The following is a 21,954-nucleotide window of genomic DNA, read 5'->3' as shown; positions in this document are numbered from 1 at the left end:
CACAGGGTTTACTGGGCTGGAGTGAAGTTACTCCGGAGGAGAAGCCCTGATGTTATCTGAGAAATGATCTAACTAACCTTTTCCTTTTTGTTATTCTCCTAGTTCTGATGAGTTGACTCCTGGGAGAGACCATGTGTCAAAAGGAGGGATTCCAGGTTTAACATGAAACCTGGAATCCCTGGTTTCACGTTAAACCATGATTTTTCCATGATAATTTTTCCATGGCTTTTTACTGTGATTTGTGGGATTAACGGTTCATGTACAGGTATTAAACCTCTACAAGGGGTACAGACATCTTCAGATAAGGTTTTGATGACCTATAAGTGAAGTTCACTGAACTGAAAGGAAAATGTGGATTGATGTTGGTTAATATGTTTTCCTCCTAGTAAGGAGCTACAGGTGCAGTACCTACTGCAGCACAGTAGGTTTTCTACATTGAAACTTTAAAAACATCATCTTCAAATGTAAAACTTAAAGCTGATTAACAGCAAATTTAAGAAAAGAGAATGCATTTAATATCAGGTGTCAGAATACAGGAAACCTACAAGTCTGCTAGCTTTGTGAGGAACTAAATGAACTTCCATCAGTGACACTCACAGTGTCCTTACTGAAACCAGAAAAAGCAGAGTCATCCTGTTCATGGCTGATTCTTTTGAGTACATTAGTGAAACATGATACGTGACAAGAACACAACAGACGCTCTTTGTTTTTGTGCTTAAGAAAAACCCAAATGTAAAAGACCCCTTTTAGAAAGAAAATATTTTTATATGCAGATTGATTATGTGCATCAGTTTAAAAAAAATCATCCCTCTAAGCCACTCATCCAAGTTCATCTGGTTTCACCATGCTATATATAACCATGCATATTAAGCTTAACTAAAAGAGTCAAAGGAATGATTTGAAAGACTGGACACGGTTATTTGCTGTTTTTTCCAGTCAGATAAAGTGATCATCTGTTACTGCTTACATTTTTGATTGCCATTTGCTTCTGTTTTGCACAGAGTTAAACAAGCATGAAATGTCTGACTGCATCCTCTTTTGCTGTTTCTATGGTACGTGTCAGAAGGACAGTATAAAATCAGGAGTCAGCATACGAACCAGCAGCATCTCAGAAGAGAGACTAAGCTACAGAAGGCTTAACCACAGCCATGGATACTGTCAAACATCAGAAAAAGAATACTTCAGGTAAACATTAAATGCTACTAGCTGCACACACTAACATTATTTTACTTAAATTATAACAATGTCCTTTCTGATTATGTTTTTTTCCAACAGCACTCAAAAAATCTAAGTCTGTGAAGAACATCAATCATTACACAAATGTACGCGGTCTGCCTTCTATCGAGAAGATTGTGAGCTCAGTGGAGGACACCCCCAGGCCCATCAGCACCCAGATCGTTGGTACAATCCCAGAATGGATCAAAGGAAACTTCCTGAGAAATGGGCCCGGAAAGTTTGAGATCGGAAACCACAAGTGAGTGCTGCGTCTTTGTGTGTTTATCCATTCGCTTCAGACATCATGAAGCTCACTCCCCTCTGCATTGCATCTATTTCTCTCCAGATTTAACCACTGGGTTGATGGCATGGCTCTCATGCACCAGTTCAAAATATCAAATGGGCAAGTGACTTACAAAAGCCGCTTCCTATCCAGCGACAGCTACCAGACTAACAAGGAGCACAATCGCATTGCTATATCTGAGTTTGGGACTGTAACCATGCCGGACCCCTGTAAAAATGTCTTCCAGCGCTTCCTGTCAAGATTTGAATCACACAGTGAGTATCTTGAAGACAAAGCAGCCTGTTGATGCACTTGCTATAGAATAAGTAATTCAAAGCTTTCTTTCCCTCTAGAGCCCACAGACAATGCCAACATGAGTTTTGTGACCTACAAAGGTGACTATTATGTCAGTACAGAAACCAACATCATGCACAAGGTGGACCCTGACACACTGGAGACTGAAAAGGTACCATGAGTGTAATGATATATGTGCAGCTTAAGTTTTAGTGGCACATGTATCAAACTGTAAAAGTAGGTATAGAAGCAATAAAAACTGCAAACCTTTTGTGCCATTGCATTTGTTTCTATTAGGTGGACTGGAGCAAATTCATTGCTGTGAATGGAGCCACAGCACACCCTCATACTGAGCCTGATGGTACGACATACAACATGGGAAATTCCTACACCTCGAAAGGTATTTAAGAAACATCAGATCCATTTCCACACTACAGGTTACGGATCAAAGATCTAACAGTATCTGGCATGACAGGATCATACTACAACATTATCCAAGTGCCACCAACCAAGAAAACAGAAGATGAAACCCTGGAGGGAGCCACAGTGCTGTGCTCGATTCCTTCAGTGGACAAGACCAAACCTTCATACTATCACAGCTTTGGTGAGCAAAAAGTCTCATGCAGTAAAGCATGCACATCTTGAATTTGGGAATAAAAAAAGCACAGGTATCACAATGGAGTGGTACTCTGAGTTGATGCATGGAATGAAAATGATTTAAATCATTGGTTTTCTTATAGTCCTATAGTCTTACTGGAGCTGAGTCCCGCTGCAAAGAATCATAAATAGAAACTTCTCATTTCGTTATAGCAATGTCTGAGAACTACGTGGTGTTCATTGAACAGCCCATCAAGCTGGACCTGCTGAAGATTATGACAGGCAAGCTACGAAGAAAAAGTATCAGTGATGGCTTATTCTGGGACCCCAAACTCAACACAATCTTCCATCTGATCCACAAACATACTGGGAAGGTAGGACTAACTCTAACAGAGTTTCTTTACTGCTTTTTGCCATTCTGTAACCAACTCTGTAAACCCATGTATTCACATACATCATAATCCCATGCACTGATCAGAAGTTGCCCTTGAATTTGCCCCACTCAGAGTATGGCTTAAATGTTCCACAAAGCACTTGGTCAATAGACTACAGCTCTGTGTGAACGTACAGTGGGGCAAAAAAGTATTTAGTCAGCCACCGATTGTGCAAGTTCCCCCACCTAAAATGATGACAGAGGTCAGTAATTTGCACCAGAGGTACACTTCAACTGTGAGAGACAGAATGTGAAAAAAAAAAAATCCATGAATCCACATGGTAGGATTCGTAAAGAATTTATTGGTAAATCAGGGTGGAAAATAAGTATTTGGTCAATAACAAAAATACAACTCAATACTTTGTAACATAACCTTTGTTGGCAATAACAGAGGTCAAACGTTTACTATAGGTCTTTACCAGGTTTGCACACACAGTAGCTGGTATTTTGGCCCATTCCTCCATGCAGATCTTCTCGAGAGCAGTGATGTTTTGGGGCTGTCGCCGAGCAACACGGACTTTCAACTCCCGCCACAGATTTTCTATGGGGTTGAGGTCTGGAGACTGGCTAGGCCACTCCAGGACTTTCAAATGCTTCTTACGGAGCCACTCCTTTGTTGCCCGGGCGGTGTGTTTTGGATCATTGTCATGTTGGAAGACCCAGCCTCGTTTCATCTTCAAAGTTCTCACTGATGGAAGGAGGTTTTGGCTCAAAATCTCACGATACATGGCCCCATTCATTCTGTCCTTAACACGGATCGGTCGTCCTGTCCCCTTGGCAGAAAAACAGCCCCATAGCATGATGTTTCCACCCCCATGCTTCACAGTAGGTATGGTGTTCTTGGGATGCAACTCAGTATTCTTCTTCCTCCAAACACGACGAGTTGAGTTTATACCAAAAAGTTCTACTTTGGTTTCATCTGACCACATGACATTCTCCCAATCCTCTGCTGTATCATCCATGTGCTCTCTGGCAAACTTCAGACGGGCCTGGACATGCACTGGCTTCAGCAGCGGAACACGTCTGGCACTGCGGGATTTGATTCCCTGCCGTTGTAGTGTGTTACTGATGGTGACCTTTGTTACTTTGGTCCCAGCTCTCTGCAGGTCATTCACCAGGTCCCCCCATGTGGTTCTGGGATCTTTGCTCACCGTTCTCATGATCATTTTGACCCCACGGGATGAGATCTTGCGTGGAGCCCCAGATCGAGGGAGATTATCAGTGGTCTGGTATGTCTTCCATTTTCTGATGATTGCTCCCACAGTTGATTTTTTCACACCAAGCTGCTCGCCTATTGTAGATTCACTCTTCCCAGTCTGGTGCAGGTCTACAATACTTTTCCTGGTGTCCTTCAAAAGCTCTTTGGTCTTGGCCATGGCGGAGTTTGGAGTCTGACTGTTTGAGGCTGTGGACAGGTGTCTTTTATACAGATGATGAGTTCAAACAGGTGCCATTCATACAGGTCACGAGTGGAGGACAGAAAAGCTTCTTACAGAAGACGTTACAGGTCTGTGAGAGCCAGAGATTTTCCTTGTTTGAGGTGACCAAATACTTATTTTCCACCCTAATTTACGAATAAATTCTTTACAAATCCTACCATGTGGATTCATGGATTTTTTTTTTTCACATTCTGTCTCTCACAGTTGAAGTGTACCTCTGGTGCAAATTACTGACCTCTGTCATCATTTTAAGTGGGGGAACTTGCACAATTGGTGGCTGACTAAATACTTTTTTGCCCCACTGTACATAAAAAGTATTTTGAGTGCTCAAATTGAATAAATACCAATATAGATTCCATATTTAGCAAGAAGATGGAGTATAAAATTTTCAAACAAGGCGGGGGTCACGTGATGCGTCGAGCTGAGCAGACGTGAGTTTATGAGCTCTGCACTGGACAGCTGTAAAATATTGGTATTTTAGCTCATTTTTGCCAACAAGTTGCCTCAAATATCTATATAATGTCTCTAGACGAGTTTTTCGCACACCCTGGATCAAGCAAAAAGAGAGAAATGAGCAAACGTGGAGTCAAAGCAAAAGCTAGCAGTGACCTGGTAGCTAGCAATTGCCCCGAAAAGAAGACCATGTGCGACGCTGAGGATGCACTAAGTACACTGCGGGATGACGTGATTGTGGACAAGGTGACTTCTAACATATCTAAGTATATGGATATCAAGATATCCGAAGTCATAAAGCCAATAAACGAGCTCACTGAGAAATTTGACAATCTGATAGAAAGAATGGAAACAGTGGAGCAGCGGGTCTCGGACTTGGAAGATGTCACGGCTACAAATGAGCCACGTATTGCCGCTCTCGAGACCCAGCTTAAGAAGGCCATGGAGCGTCTGGAAAGCTTTGAGAATCAGAGCCGGCGGCAGAACGTGAGGATTGTCGGGTTAAAGGAAGGCGCGGAGGGTAGAGCACCAGTGGAGTTTTTAAAAAAAATGGATACCAGAAGTCCTGGGCCTTCAACAGGGTGCCATTACAGTCGACAGAGCCCATCGCACTGGACCACCTATGAGGCTTACCGGCACGGAGGGACCGCGTGCAGTACTGGTCCGGCTTCATTACTACACCGATACACAGAGGATTCTCCAGGCTGCCAGGGCTAAAGGTACCGTAAACACAGAGGCAGGAAAAGTATCCTTCTATCAGGATTTCTCCGCCGAGGTGGCTCGAAAGAGAAAGGAGTCGGCGAATGCGCGTAAAGCTCTCCGAGAGGCGGGGATCAAATATTCCTTCCTTTATCCAGCCATCATTAAAATATTTAACCCCGATGGCACCAGCATCTCCCTCGCGACCACCCAGGACGTCAAGGACTATGTGAGCAAATTGCCAAGACCTAAATAAACTGTTGGTGCACGACAGCGTCATTGTAACGTAAGTTACAAACTCGAGGCTTACAGCATTATAGTATTGATAATGAGCTAAGGTATAGAGACTTTGATTTTTGACATAGACTCCAGTGCAGGGATGTTACGCGTTTGTGGCCCCCCACAGCTGTACTTTAGAGTAGGGTACATCTAGATGTGTAATTTATTTTTTGTTATTTTGTGTTATTTGTGTTGGGGAGGGTTGAGGCTTCCAGGCTTTGTGTTCAGGTTTTGCTGGGAACCAGTGTTCTTGTTTTATGCTCAATTATTTTGGTTAATAGGCTCAGACTGGTTAAATGTAGATTTGGTTAAATATGTAAACAGCACAATATATACATTACTTTTCCTATATGTCAGTTAAGATAAGTACTTAGAATGTTAAAGGGTCCAACAATGTGGTGAAAAAAAAGTCCATTTTAAATTCTCTGAAGAAAGATTTGACTCACATTGCTTTTTTGCAAGAAACCCATTTGACAGATGATGAACACAGAAAATACTGTAGAGAATGGGTTGGTCAAATTTTTTTCTCATCCTACTCCACAAATAAAAGGGGGGTTATTACCCTTATACACAAAAATCTTCCCTTCAACGTTATAGCCACTCACAAGGACAATGAAGGAAGATATATATTGGTTAAAGGGATGTTGCATGGGGAAACTGTTCTCCTAGGTAATATATATGCGCCGAATGCACAGGATGGCGAATTTTACACGGTATTATTTAGTCAATTAGTGGACATGGACTGTGCTAATATAATATTAGCGGGTGACTTTAACTGTGTTTTATGCCCTAAAATGGATACATTTCCCCCACAATCTATCTTGACCAAAAACTCCAAAGCCCTTTGGCAAATTATAAATGAGCTTGACCTTATAGATGTCTGGCGACACTATAATCCACTATCTAAGGAGTACACTTTCCATTCTAACCCTCACTTGTCAGCATCTCGTATAGATTATATTTTTATGTCCAAGTGTATCAGTCAGTTAGTTCAGCAGGTAAATATTGGTCATATAGGTCTCTCTGACCATGCTCCTGTTGTCTTAACCATTCAACCCATGAGACATATTGAGCGCTCTAGGTCTTGGAAGATGAGCACACTGTCTCTTTTGGATGAGAAATTTATACATTTCATAACAGAGCAAACAACAGTATTCTTAGAAATAAATGATAAAGAGGAGATAGACACGAGAACTTTATGGGATAGCTATAAGGCTTACATGAGAGGGATGATTATTTCATACACAAGTCATAAAAGGAAGCAACGATTAATAAGGCAGTTAGAGATCGAGAATAATATCAAAAAGCTGGAGAAACAATACTATGTAACAAAATCAGCTGAAACATTAAGTGAGCTTAATATTGCCAGGACATCTTTGCGTAATTTGATAATGCGAAAGGCTGAAAGAGATGTCCTTCTTGCCAGACAATGGCTTTTTGAATCAGCTAGTAAGCCTAACCGCTTTCTGGCTCGTCTTGCAAGGAATACTCCATCAAGTTCCTTTATCACAGCTATTGTGGATGTGAATGGTGAAAGACAAGTAGGAAACCGTCAGATTAATGAGTGCTTCAGAGAATTCTATACAAACCTATATCAATCTGAGATGGACATAACAAGGCTTAACTCAGGCTTCTTCCTAAACGACTTAGTATTCCCTCAGCTTTCTGAAGATCAGGTAAGCCTGCTGGAGTCACCCATAACAATGATAGAGGTGGATAAAGCTATATCTGCACTCCAGTCAGGGAAATGTCCTGGGGCAGATGGTTTCCCAGTAGAATCTTTTAAGGTAATGAAAATGAAGTTAAATAGTTTATTATTAAGGGTTTTTAATAAAGCATTTGAAGAATCGAAACTCCCAGAATCTATGTACCAGGCTAATATAACATTGATAGCTAAAAAAGATAAAAATCCAGAGTCATGCTCATCTTACAGGCCTATTAGCCTTCTTGGTGCTGATAATAAGATACTTTCAAAGATACTGGCTCTTAGGCTAGAAAAAGTAATGTGCTCTATCGTGCATGCTGATCAGACAGGTTTTATTAAGGGGAGGAATTCTTATAATAATACTCGATGCCTATTTAATATTATTCATTTTTTAAATTTTCATCAGATCCCTGGGGTTGTTGTTTCTATGGATGCCGAAAAGGCATTCGATAGAATTGAATGGGAATATATGTTTGAAATAATGAGAAGATTTGGGTTTGGAAAAAACTTTCTGGGGTGGATCAAAATTATATACAAATCGCCAATAGCATCTGTGTTAACTAACGGCTTGTTATCTTCCCCATTTTCACTGAGCAGAGGTACAGCACAAGGTAGCCCATTGTCACCACTATTATTTGCTTTGGCCATCGAGCCCTTGGCCATGGCCATTAGACAAAATCCAAGTGTTCTTGGAGTTAAAATTGGGGATAGACAACATAAAATTCTGCTTTATGCAGACAATATTCTTCTGACACTGACTGACCCGGTTAACTCTTTACCCGTTCTTATTAGGTGCATCAAGGATTTTGGTCTTATATCTGGATACAAAGTAAATTTTGATAAATCTGTTATAATGACTTTGTGTAGTGGAGGGGATAATGAACCTTTATATGTTAAACCCTTTCATTGGGCACCATCAGGTTTTGTATATTTGGGAGTTAAAGTTACACCAAATGTTGGACACTTATATAGAGAAAATATTAATGGAATGGTTCAAGATCTTCGGGAGATGCTGACAAGATGGAGATCACTTCCGATATCATTTTTGGGAAGAATAAATCTCATTAAAATGGTAATCCTACCGAAAATATTATATCCCACAGGCATGTTGTTTGCAATCTTGAAATCAGAAGATATTAAAGTAATTAACAAGGCTATGGTGGATTTCATTTGGGCAGGAAGAAAACCCAAAATTAAATTGGAGACACTACAGTTACTGAAAGATCTGGGCGGGTGGGGAGTGCCAAACATAGAAAATTATGTCCTCTCAATACAAGCGAGGATTCTTTCTTCCTGGATACATGAACATTCTGATCTGCCATGGCTAAATATTGAGGAAGTATTATGTAAACCATCCTCACCTGTTAACTTCTTAGGGAAACGTCTAAATGACTTACCTCACGTAATAAAGCATAACCCACTGATATATAATGCTATGTGGACGTGGGGAAAACGGAGAAAATTTTTTAACAGTAGTCTTCCGTTTAATATCTTGTCAACGTTTATAAATAATCCAGACCTTCTGCCACAAAACATAGGGTCAAGCTTTGTGGGATGGCATAAAGTAGGTGTAAAGAGGTTTTATGACCTCTTTAAACATGGTGAGTTTAAATCATTTGAATCCTTGAAGTCCCAGTATTCTATGTCAAAGACTGAGTTTTATAAGTATTTGCAATTGAGAAATTATGTGTTAAAAAATGCTAAAACATTACGAATCTCAACTGCCTCTTTTCGGTTGGAGAAATTTTTTCTGGATAATAGGGAGCATAAACATTTTGTATCAAAGTTTTATTCCGAGATTTATGCCCTAATCGTGGATAAACTGGCATGGTTGAGAAAATCTTGGGGGACGCTGCTTAAATGTCAAATAGATATACAGGCATGGGACAAAATCTTGCTCCTTCCATCCAAAATCTCTGTTTGTAACCGATTTAAAGAACTGCAGTACAAAATTTTGCACAATGTGTATATTTCTCCATATATTTATAGTAAGTATAATATGGGAATATCTCCAAACTGTCTCAAGTGTAAGGTCAGAGTGGGCACTAGATTCCACTGCTTGTGGGAATGTGCTATTATTCAGTCATTTTGGAAAGAGGTCTGCGCCAATATTAGTACAGCCATTGGTCATCAGGTGACAGAAAACCCATTAATGTGTATATTGGGATATATTCCTGTCTCACTGGTACAACATGAGCATGTAATTCAGTCACTGTTAATGTTGGCCAGGAAAAGCATTATGTTGAGATGGGTGGGGGCTGAGCCTCCCTCAATTTCTCTATGGAAGTCGCTCATCATTGAAGTTATGACTCTGATTAGGCTGGGACATTATATTGATGGGAGCTCCCGAATTTTTGTGGACAAATGGAAGAGACCACTGGAAGCACTGGGAGTAACCTATAAACTGGATCCTAGAGGACAACAGTTATGGACATAATGTTGTAATATTCTAGTGCTGTGTAGTGTTATTATTTTGGATGTGAACCAGTCTTATATTTGTTGGGGAAAAAAAGTTAAATAAAAGTTTAAAAAAATGTCAAAAATAAAAAATAAAAAAAAAATTCAAACAACATTAAGCTGCACCTATAAATTGCATGGGTGTAATTCATAAAGACACTCAAGTGCTTTTAAGTGGTGAGTAACACCAAAGAAATATAATTTCCCCCACCAAACAGAAGCCTAAAGTTTTTCTGAATACGTTATTCTAGGCTATATTATTTATTTAAGAAATGCTCCATATGTATTCGGGCACTTGTTAGTCAGTGCAAACAAATCTCTAACTCCAGTGCCCATATGGTGTCACAGAGCCCCAACAGCAGAATTTAAGTGGAAACTAAAACCTAAAAGACCGAAACTCTTAAAATATAACAGTGAATTAATTTACAGTGAAAATATTACAACTAAAGTTTTACAAATTTACGGCGATGATACTGGTTCCCAATGGACGGGTGTGGACAGGTTTGATATGGGAAACATGAACATCAATTCAAGTCAAAGTTTATTTATATACCACATTTTGAAACAACCTCTATTGACCAAAGTGCTGTGCAAGTTATATAAAATATACACTGTATAAAAACACTTGCTAAATTAACAATAAATATAAACAAAAAATCTAAAGTTTTATTTACTTGTTTTATTAATCAATCAAAGCTTTATTCGCCACATGCAGGTTGCCCTCCAGTGAAATGGGACACCCCCCCCCGAGCTTACGCACACACACAACACAGACATTACATGGGGATACAGGTCAGAGATCGGTAGCGTTACAGAAAAACACTGAAATGTACACTACAGTGGGAAACTACAAGAGGAAAAAAAGAGACCTCTACTCATGCTGTGCTTCCATGGTAGGACAGCATGAGAACAGGAAACAAAAAAAACTCCTCTGCACAAAAAAAGCACATATGTCCACAGCACAACTTTGTGAAAGACATGACAAGCCATAGGATTGGGTGGGGGGTGAGGAGTAATCCGAAGCGAACACAGCAGTCGCCCTGCACAGCGCTACCATTCCAGCGCGGCACATAGACCCACCGTGTTCCCCCGCAGGAAACAAGCATCGAAGGCGTTTGGAAAGAGAGGGGGATGAGTGTGTGCTTATCAGTGTAAGTGTATGTGTGTGCGTGTTCATAGTTCAGCTGAGACAGTGTCCTTCGCCCTGCTAGGCTAAGTAAACAGTCTACCAGCCAACCCAGGTGGCCTTGCATGGAATGGGAAGGAACAGACTCAACACAGTTGTTATCAGGGAGTGGTGTGACAGTCGTGCTTTAGCAGCGTTCAGGTCCCCAGGGCAAGCTCCAGCCTTGTGCATTCTTTTCTCACAGACTCTGTCTTGCTGAGAGAAACTGATGTTGATGACCGGGAATCTCTGGCTGTTAAGTTAGCCTTGGAGGAATAGCGACACTTGCTAGAGGGGGCAGAGCACTATTCATGAACTGGGCTTATCATAAGAATTTAAGATATCTCAGAACAGATAAAAAGGTTAAACGTCCAGCAGGCCTGCTGAGATTTATTCTTTGCATGCTTTACCTTCTCCATCTCCTACCACCCAGGGCCAAGGAACATCAAGCCTAATGCTCTCTCTCTCACCAGTTTGCCACCAGCATCAATTCCCCAGAGCGTGCCAGTATCCAGCTTGGTTCCTGTAAGGTTGGTGGCCTGGGGAATCAAAGACACCATCCGACACGGGGCAAGACCTCCCAGGAGGCAGTTCGTCCCTGCCTCCCCCTGCACCACGGTGCTCCATTGGAGTCACACGTCCAAGTTCTCATGTTATCCCGGCTTGAGTAGAACGATTTCCTTACTCAGTTCTCACTTTTGGTGGGATTCATTAGAAAGAGAAATGGATTTTGTAGCTACTGGTTTAACAGAAAACGTTAAAATGCATGAAGTGATGGTGCTTTTTACTTCAGTGCGAACAGCTCATGAATTTCAAAGCAGTTCTACAGTCCAACACTGGTCTCTCAATCTCCCGTTGGAGAGCTGTGAGCTTCGCCATATTGCGTTCTGTGATGTTGTCATTTCTTGTGCTCAAGGAGCCGATTTCTGAGAACTCACGGCAGTGTGCCTCCCCAAGATGTCATCCAATTTGTGCCCAGAGATCTTATTCCGAGCGAGCCCTTCCGAGATGTATCCAGTCTGCAGTCAGAGATCTTATTCTGAGTATTCACAGCAGCCGTAGCCTCTCCAAGATCTTATCCGTGCTGACTCAATGAGCCCATTTTGAGAAACTCACGCCTCTCCCATCGTTCCAATCCCAGCGGGCAGCCTCGTGGGGGTTTGAACAGCCGGTTCTGCTTTCTTAATTCTTCGATAAGTCAGGGCCAAGCCAGCTCCGATCCGCCAGAACCCTGTTACCATGGTTCCGAATAGGTAGATAGCTTCAGCACTCAGGCTCACCCAAGCCCAGACTTCTCGTTGAGAAAGGGGTGTCAATTGCATTTAGGGACCAGTTGATCCAATCCATAATTCTTTTAGGTTTTAGAGAACAGACTGAGAGAGAGAATGTTCCAGGGAAAAGTAATAAAAAACACGAGACAAGACAAGGACATGAGGAGCTAAACAGGGAAGATAAGGGAGAGGAGAGGAGAAAAAGTGCGACCGCCTTTGCTGAGAGCCAAACGAAAAGAGAATTAATTGCATGAAAATCACAGTATTCTGTTCAACTAAACCTAAAAGCAAGCAAGAACAAATGGGTTTTCAAAGTGTTTTAAAATGATTGAGAGACTGGACAGCTCCAGTGTGAAAAGGTAAGTTATTGAAAGATTAGGAGCCACCACAGGCTCTATTGCCTCTGGTTATAAACCTGGATAACAGAATCTCCAGGAGCAGCTGGTTCGTGGACCTCAGACATTATGAATCTTCATATTTCTGGGAAAATTTAGGTAAACAGAAACAAGAGTGATCATGGGACAAATGAAATTTGGAGAGAACCTTTTTTGATTCAGTACATAATGGAATGCTGTTAGCGGACAACCACATCTTTTGACCTAGTTGGCAGGATGTATGTTTACAATTGGCCAGAGAAGCTTGGGCGGACTTTCAAAGGTGGCGGCAATGGCAAATATGGTGGAGGTCAGAAGGAACAGAGAGCTCACTTCCAGTTGTGTTTAAGACTGGTGGTTAATAGCCAGGGGAGGCCTCGAATGATGACAGCCTGGTGGCAGATGAAGTCATATTGTGAGGATACGCTATCTAGTATAGCTGAGAACTGTCTAGGATAGCTGAGTGGTTGGCGAAGTGACACATCTGAGTGCAGTTCTTGATTTGCTAGCTCAGTTTGGCCGGTCTGCGGGTGGAAACCTTATGACAGTGACCTGGGGCTGCTTCACAGCATCTTCTGGGATGTGGTGAAGCCGGAAAAGCAGGGTCTGTGAGGACTGGCTGGACTCAAAAGCAGCGGTCTGAGTGGTCCTGCATTTGATTTAAAGCTGATCTGCAGCAATGGAGGTTGATCAAGCCTTGAAAGCTGGTGCTAATAATTCCCACAGGTGTTCCAACTTTTCTGGATTACTTACAGCCCCATCTGTCTGCATAAAACCAATGTTGGAACTAGGGGTAGGTTTTGATTATCGATTTTCCGATTTTAATTGATTCTAGCTTTAACCTCCTAAGACCCAAACTCTTCCACGGTATGCATTTTTAATTTCTCTTTGATAATTGGGCATATTGGAGCCCGATGAATGTAAAAACAAAGAATCACCAGATTTTTTTTTTTACCCGATTTTTGTTCCTAAGAAAAATGAGAGCCACGTATGAGGATATTCGTTTTAAATTTTGATGGAACAGTGGCAGTATAATGTCCTTGTAAGTGGATATCAGGCCCTTGTAGAGCAAAATTCAGTATTTTGGTCTAGACAACCCAAAATGCGATGTCCACATATGTGGACACCAGGTCCTAGGAGGTTAATAATGTGATATCGATTCATTAAAATCATAAATCGATTTTTAAATATAAATTTATTTTACCCGAAATGCCAGAATCTCAGGTTGAACCTTACAAAATTTCGACAACCACCAAACAGCTTAAACAGTAAATGAGAGCAGGTACACTGATTCTGCACAAAGACGTAAACACAAAGCGTGGACCCGCGGATCAGAATCAGTGAGCTGTCGGCTTTCAGCCCTGACGGCGTGTCCGTGTACGAGCACTCGGGTGAAAAAGCCAACAGCTCACAGATTCTGATTCATTGGCAGGTCCACGCTTTGTGTTTACATCTTTTTTTGCGCTCGATTCTGCTTGAAGCTGTAGGCTTTGTCTCTCTCCAAACAAATTTGACTGAACCAGTAGCAAAAGAAGATCCAAACTAAGCCTCACATTTCGCTTCACATAAACATCGTCATGAATTCTCTCTGACTTTTGCTGTTTTGCTTCCACCACAGTAAAATCACTTCCTGCAGAGCTCTCTGTCTCTCTCTGTACTTCGAGAATAGTTTCCCATCTAAAAACCCTCTTTTCTGCATTATTCGCTTGCTTTACCACACACCAATCTACCGTTATGTACAGCGCTGTTGGCCGCTGTGTCTTTGTTTTTGTTTTTAATTTAACTGACTTCCGAGAACAAAGTCTAATTTCTGCTGTTCAATACTGAAGAAATTTTAACTTTTTTAAATTATGCAAAACTGCAAAACACTTGGCTGTGTCTCTAATAAAACCTCTAACTTTGCTCTGCTTCACTTCAGCAGCATCAGCTAATGTTTATATGTTGATTCATGGTTTTCTTCTGTTTTCGTTCTACTGCAGAAATTTTTTAAGGTGGTTATCTGCTATAAAAACACAGGCCAGGAAAATCTCCTTTGTGTTTTTCCTGTGTTTTATGCTCTGTTATGCTCTGTTACCAAAATGCTCCGGTACCTCTTGCCAGAGGTGAAGAGTGTGTGAGAGGGTTGTGTGGGGTCATCCACAATGCTGGTGGGTGCAACAAGTGTCTGTGATGGAGGGAAGAGGAGGCTTCGATGATCTTCTTAGCTGTTCTCACTATCCGTTGTAAGGTACTGTGATCCATAGGGTGCAGTTACCATACCAGACAGTGATGCAGCTCCTCAGGATGCTCCCAATAGTCCTCCTGTAGGTGGTGGTGAGAATGGCTGGTGGGAGATGGGCTTTTCTCAACTTCCGCAGGAAGTAGAGAGGCTGTTGGGCCTTCTTAGTTATGGAGCTGGTGTTGAGGGACCAAGAGAGGCTCTCTGCCAGGTGGACACCAAGGAATTTGGTGCTCTTGATGACCTCCACAGAGGATCCATTGATGTTAAGTGGACAGTGATCTCCTGAAGTCAACAATCATATCCTTTGTTTTGTCTACGTTCAGAGACAAGTTGTTGACTCTACACCAGTCTGTTAGTTCTTGTACCACCTCTCTGTACATTGACTCATCGTTCTTGCGCATGAAACCCACCATAGTCATGTCATCAGTGAACTTGATGATGTGGTTCAAACTGTGCATCGCTGCACAGTCATAAGTCAGCAGAGTGAACAGCAGTGGGCTGAGCACACAGCCCTGAGGGACTCCAGTGCTCAGTGTGGTTGTGTTAGAAGTGCTGTTACCGATCCGGACTGTCTGAGGTCTCTCCGTCAGAAAGTCCAGGATCCAGCCACGGAGGAAGGTGTTCTGGCCCAGCAGGCTCAGTTTAACAATCAGTTGCTAAGGAATGAGTGTGTTAAATGCTAAACTGAAATCTATGAACAGCATTCGTACATACATGTCTTTATTGTCCAGGTGGGTGAGGGCAAGACGTAGGGTGGTGGCGATGGCGTCATCTGTTGACCAGTTGGGGCGATAGGGGAACTGCTGTGGGTCCAGTGTGGGTAGCAGCCGGCTCTTAATGTGCCTCATGACGAGCCTCTCGAAGCACTTCTTCGCGATGGGTGTGAGTGCAATGGGATGGTGCAATTAATGCATTAACCCCAAGAAAGACAATGCAGTGGTTGCTAGTGTCAATCTTCCGAAATCATGCAAGCAGATTCATCCAGCTCACAAAGACGTACTGAAAACACCAAACAACACACTGGACAAAAAATGTCACCCCCTACCTACTACATATATTTTTCTGAAGTGAAAAAACTGCAACATATCGCAGGGAAAATGTCACAGCTGAGGAATTTAGTGAAAGACTTTATACTTAGCTTTTAGGAGACGCACTAAGGCCAAGTGAATAAACACATTTTTCCATAAAGGTTCATTCATAAAGAATAATTTGCAGTAATGTAGCACAATGTAAAGGTGATTAGTGTCATAATTTTTCTTCAAGAGATATACTAAAAATAAAGATATCTTTGGACACAAAGATTCGTAGAAATGTGAAGACGTAAAAACACAACTTTGTTTTTGTCATTAAAAATCAATGAATAATCGTAACTAATGACTGAGATCTGAATACTGATCATAATAATTGTGATACTAGTTTTGGCCATAGTTGTCCAGCCCTACATTGTAGTATGAGTGAAACTTGCAAAAGGAATGCCAATTTCCACCTGACACCTGGTGCTCTGCTCTAGCCTGTAATATTAGTTCCTGATTGACCTTTACAGTAGCTACGCTTGTGAATGTTAGATAAAATGTTAGCTATGTTGTTTTTTCCTGTGTTTCACTGTGTTTAGAGTTAAGTAGTTCAGCTTTGGTTAAGTGTATCCGTTGTTTTCTTTGGTTGTGAGAGCTGTGACACCATGGGTGTAGTGGGTTGGAAACTTGTGTGAAGACCTGTGATGTGAAACCTCTCGTTATGACTATTAGAGATGATATCTGCTTTCCATAAATGTTGCAAATGCTAAAGTTTCAAGTGACGATTTCCATTTGAACATTTAGTAACTTAAGATGGTTTGTTACATTTTTTTTTTCCTATGCGAGTTTTGGAACCATTAGAAAGGTGAAAAAACTCAGATTAATTTAAATATTAAGTAAAATTATTTTAATATGAACTATTATGTAATCAATGAATGTAAACAGTGCCACAGTGCATTTCCATTGTTGTTTTTGTGTTTCAGGTAAGCTCCCTCAAGTATCTTGCAAAGCCACTATCAACCTTCCATCAGATCAATGCATATGAGGAGGATGGATTCTTGATCATAGATTTGTGTGCATCAGATGATGGCCAGGCAATCACAAACTACAACATCCAGAACATGCGTAAGTCTGGAGAAGCTCTTGATGAGGTAAGTTAGTTAAGTAAAGCTCATTACTAACTTTCCTGTGCAGTTTATGGAAAATGATTATGCTGTTTTTGGTTTATCTGAAAAAAAGATTGCTTGTTGAATAGGGCTGCCACGATTAGTCGGACTAGTCACGAATTAGTAGGATTTAAGAGTGTAATAACGGACTGAAACAGAAGATGGCAGCACTGCATGTACAAGGATGCCAGCTGCCGTAAAACCCCAAAGAAGAAGAAACTGTTCCAGAATTCATAGCGCGACCCATCGCGGCCCTGCTCAGTTTCCAACAATGGCAGCAGCTAGTTAGTTTTAATGTTACTCGTATTATTCTTTCTGGGTCACAAAATAAACGTTTAACATATTTTCAGGCGAGAATGTAGCTGTGTAAACCTCAAATATCTGCTCAGTTTATCAAGACACCACATATTTTCAAAAGCGCTCCGACGTTTTCGGAGACGTCTGTTACCCACTAGCTCGATAGCTAGCTGGGGGCAAGGCTCACTAGAGCCGTGAGAACACCGGACTCCCGGCAAATCGTTTTCAAACCCACCGCGGTCTTTCGCTACTCAGGTTAAACAAACATAAGTCACTTAAATAACTTAAAAATGTTGTTGTTTGGCTTTTTTCAGTATTTTTCTTGTTGCTGAGTAAATCGGTTTGGCTGAGATTAAAGTTATAGTTTTTACACAGCTGAATAAACGTCAAGCAGACAGCTGATTATCAGAAGTGTGAGATGCTGGAGTATATACTCCGGTGTCCTGTTATATTTTAGATAGCAAGGAGCAGACGGCTGAGTTTATTAAGCTTCACTGAAACAATCTGCAAATTTCATTAAAATTTAATAGACTATCATCTTGTCTTTATTTTTAGTTAGCACAGACCTTAAACACTTCAAGCTGTAAGCTAATGATAGTTATAAGAGCAGATGCTGCTGGTGCAATAAGCTGTATGCTGTACATCCAATGGATGATGATCTGATTAGTCGACTAATCGCAAAAATAATCGGTGACTAGTCGACTATCAACATAATCGTTTGTGGCAGCCCTATTGTTGAAGTTAACAAGATCTTCCTCGTCAGGTGTACAACACCTTGAGTAGAGCCTTCCCCCGGCGATTTGTGCTGCCTCTCAATGTGGGCCCTGACACACCCTATAACCAGAACTTGATTACCCTGCCGAACAGCATAGCTACTTCTGTAAGAATTGCCAAGAACAAGGTAGGGCAAACAGCATGATTAACATACATGTATCAACATGTTACTACTCCCATTCTTATAGTTTCAGTTTTTTATTGTAAATATCCCGCAAAAACAGGATTTTACAGTCTACAGTCTCTTCTATATAAACGCTTAATTGGACTTTGCTATTAAAATGTCAACATGTAGCACTTTCACTACCTGAATCTCAGTGATTACCTGTGTTGCTTTTGTTTTTTTAAACCTGTGCAGGTGTTCTGTACTCATGAGGACCTGCATGGGGAGGATCTCCATGAATACGGAGGTCTGGAGTTTCCTCAGATCAACTATCACAAATTCAACACCCATCCCTACCGCTACTTCTATGGCTGTGGCTTTAGACACCTTGTAGGGGACACGCTGATTAAGATGGATCTCCACGGAAAACGCATGAAGGCACGTTGTTTTATTGGAGCAAAGAAAAGAGAGCTTGCATTTCCAATCTGTGGAACAAGTTAACCCCCACAACTGAAATCAACAGTTTCCAGATAGAACCAATTATATCTGTTTCTATTTTAGTTCATTCACAGAGAGCGCAACTCACCCCAAAGGGGAAAGGGTTATATTAAAGTGTTTTATGCTGATGTCAGCCTTGGTAATATAGAAATCTAGTGTAGTATATTACTGTATGTATATGTAGTAACTTTTTGTGTCATTGTGAAATTATATAATGTTGTATTGAAAAAAAAAAGGCCTTAGTTATATACCAGGCCTCAGGGGACCCCTGGTATATAACTAGTATAAGACTGAAGACAATCCATAAAAATTGTGGGTAATATGGAGTTAACAAACAGTAAACAAAGTTAGAGAGGACTGTCCCACAGGTATTGAGATAGCATTGTTATTGTGATTTTTCTTTTATCATCATGAATGTGATATTGTGTGTAAATGTTCCCTCACAGGTGTGGGAACATCCTGGTCAGTATCCATCTGAGCCGGTCTTTGTTCCCTCTCCTAATGCTACAGAGGAGGATGATGGTGTCATCATGTCTGTGGTCATCACTCCAGACGAGGTTAGTCAGGCTCAGCCATTTTGGACAGGGTACTCTTTATAGATACAGTTTCCTCATACAAATGTAAAACATGGCTGAGCACGAGCTTGGACATCGTGCCGTTGTGTTTTCTACACTGTCTTGTACACCAAGTATTTCTTTACCCATGTCTCTGTTCTCTCCAGGACAAGAGTACATTCCTTCTGGTGTTAGATGCCAAGACATTCGAGGAGCTGGGCAGGGCGGTGGTACCTGTCAACATCCCCTATGGCTTCCACGGGACATTCAATGCCACGGCTTAGACGTCTGATGGATGTACATGTGACTTCACAGGGACACACCTACACTGTGTACATGTTGACTTAAAAGCAAAGACCCTCATTTAAAGAATTCCTTTATTTTCATGTCATAGTGATATGTTAAAGCATGCATGCCTTTTTTCAGACTTAATAAAACCTTAAGTGTCGATATAATCTGTGTTGAAATAAAATCCTTTGTTTCTATTGTTTTTCCACAGCTATCTGTAAATGAAGGTCGTGAGGGTTTTTTTTTAATATCTGCTATTTCATGCATTGCTATAAAAAAGTAAAACTGATTTTATGATACTGTTAAGGTAATGCACAAATTAACACAGAACACATTTTGAGAAACCTCTGTGACTTTAAAATGTACAATTTCAGAAACATTCACGAGTCACTGAGCCTTCTGTCAATAAATAAAGCTGCATTTAAACACCTGGTAACAACATTTATTCTCATAAGAAATGCTTGGGGGCACCCTAAGATCAAAATGCAGAAAACAAAACTGCATTATTGCAGCATTTTGCTTCGAATGAGGATAAACCTAGCAAAGTTTTGTGTACAGGGTTTGTTTTTTTATAAAGAGTCATGAGGTTAAATTAAATTTCATTTATGCTTTTTTTTGTTTTTGTTTTTCGCTTTTATGCTGTGAAGAAAATTCTGAAATGGATATTTTATAATGATGCATTTGGTCAGATGAGTTTTACAACGAACTGAATTGTAAACCTTCAATAATCAAATTGTCACCATTATGTTGGACTAAGGACACATTTGACTCAAACCCAGAACAATAACATATTTCTTAAATGTACTATAACAGCAGCACAGAACACTGGGAGAGAACAAATCTTAGAATCCGGTTCTACTTTAGTAAATGAATAAGTGCACTACACAAACAAAGGTGTGCTCCCTCACACAGGTGACAGAGCAGGCAGCACACTAACCTTCCAGTTTATCAGAAATAAGAGCCAGTGTTTTCTTCAGCTGTTTCTTCTTCTCTTTGAGGTGACCTTCCAGGTCTCGTGCTTCAGCCAAAATGGCCTCCAGCTCCTTCATCTGTGAGGTGTCTGCAGCAGCTCTCTCCCTACAACAGTGGACAAACACTGACCATGAAGCTGTGCAACAACAAAAAGTAATCAGTTGTTTTAAGCCAGCAATAATTTTGGTTTAGACTGGAACAGAATGAAACGCTTCACTTCCCTGACATTTGTCATTTATGATCAATTTACTTGCTTCTGAGCTCTAAGCTAAGTTCCTCTTCCTCAGTCACATTTTTACCTTCAAATTAGACATTTTGTATCAGTCCGTGTCCCTAATTTCATTGTTAAGCGGGACCCATACGGCCCGCTTTGATCTTAAGTGGGCCGGACCAGTGAAACTCTGTCAGTGTCAAGTTACATGTTTAGCCATTTTTCTACATGATATTACAGAATTACTTTATTAACTCTAGTTATGAAAAACCGTGGTGGAAAGTTAAAAACAAACTTTTCTTTCATTTCACTGTTTAATGAATTTGTGTAGTATGAAGTGGAGGCTTTTATTAGTGGCAAAAGCCTTAAAACTTACGAAAATACAGTTAAAAGCCCAACATTGGTGTTTGTGGTGAGCAGCAGATCAAACAAGAATTATAAATGGCTTCACGTGCACATTCAGCCGCTGAGACTCATTTCGACACTGAGCCATGGCTCTGTGCTACATGCACACATTTCTGCATCTCTGTCATCAAAGACTTTGTATATAGTTGATATCATTTTCAGTACTGAACTGTAACTTTAGTCTTTGTAAAGGAAGCCATTTTATTCAGTGTTTTCATAAAAGCCTTGTATGGATTTGCTACTGCTATGGAGAACATACATGAGCTTAAAACCTGGACGAGTTTGGATTCCAGTCAGTCTTTGCGTGTGGCCACATGGTGTGCCCATCAAAGTAAAGTCTCACCTCTGTCTGCATGGATTCTCAGCAGGGCTGAAGATTTGCTCCACATAATAACAGACATATGAAATTATCTCGCGGTATAACTGTATCACAGGTCAGATGTGACCTGCCAGCCGTAAGTTTGGCACCCCTGCGTTATACACTATGCTCTATTCTTGGTACAGCCAAACATTTCCTGGTTCATCAAAGTTTTTGTTACACCAGTTACTGCCAGTCAATTCAGGGAAGTCTGACTCAGTGAACTGGGTGGTGCAATTTCAGATCCCTGTTAAGCCCTTCTGTCAATTCCAGGTACAGGTTAACACAATTTAAAGTTTTGTATAGGTTTCATAACAGATTCCTGCCTCTGTCTCCTCCGTGTGTGGTAAATGTGGTATTGCACAGTCACACGTGTTGTGGTCTTGGCCAGGACATATTTGATTGTTTCCCCAAACAGTGCGACTCGCCC

The 21,954-nt window shown here is 41.0% G+C and overlaps 2 protein-coding genes across 4 annotated transcripts in view; one reads left to right on the top strand and one right to left on the bottom strand.

Annotated features, from left to right (window-relative positions):
• Positions 1-21,954, bottom strand: part of tex12 (testis expressed 12) — a 75,772-nt gene that overhangs the window by 44,872 nt on the left and 8,946 nt on the right. For all 3 annotated transcript variants that reach the window (XM_080889176.1, XM_080889177.1, XM_080889175.1), the window contains exon 5: positions 20,516-20,655. In XM_080889176.1, the coding sequence (XP_080745302.1) occupies positions 20,516-20,655 (140 nt within the window). The remainder of the gene's footprint in view (positions 1-20,515; positions 20,656-21,954) is intronic.
• On the top strand, positions 1,149-20,515 carry LOC308401003 (carotenoid-cleaving dioxygenase, mitochondrial-like; the record flags this gene model as incomplete). Its single annotated transcript, XM_080889070.1, has 12 exons — positions 1,149-1,185; positions 1,276-1,474; positions 1,562-1,773; positions 1,852-1,964; positions 2,090-2,192; positions 2,268-2,396; positions 2,603-2,763; positions 16,882-17,049; positions 18,125-18,262; positions 18,494-18,676; positions 19,183-19,293; positions 19,458-20,515. The coding sequence occupies 12 exons, from the start codon at positions 1,149-1,151 to the stop codon at positions 19,572-19,574; spliced, it is 1,671 nt and encodes a 556-aa protein (XP_080745196.1). The 3' UTR covers positions 19,575-20,515.

The sequence above is a fragment of the Rhamphochromis sp. 'chilingali' genome (genome assembly GCF_963969265.1).
Source record: "Rhamphochromis sp. 'chilingali' genome assembly, chromosome: 8".
Classification (NCBI taxonomy): Eukaryota; Metazoa; Chordata; class Actinopteri; order Cichliformes; family Cichlidae; genus Rhamphochromis; species Rhamphochromis sp. 'chilingali'.
The sequence above is the reverse complement of the archived record's forward strand: the minus strand, read 5'-3'. Positions and strand labels throughout refer to the sequence as shown.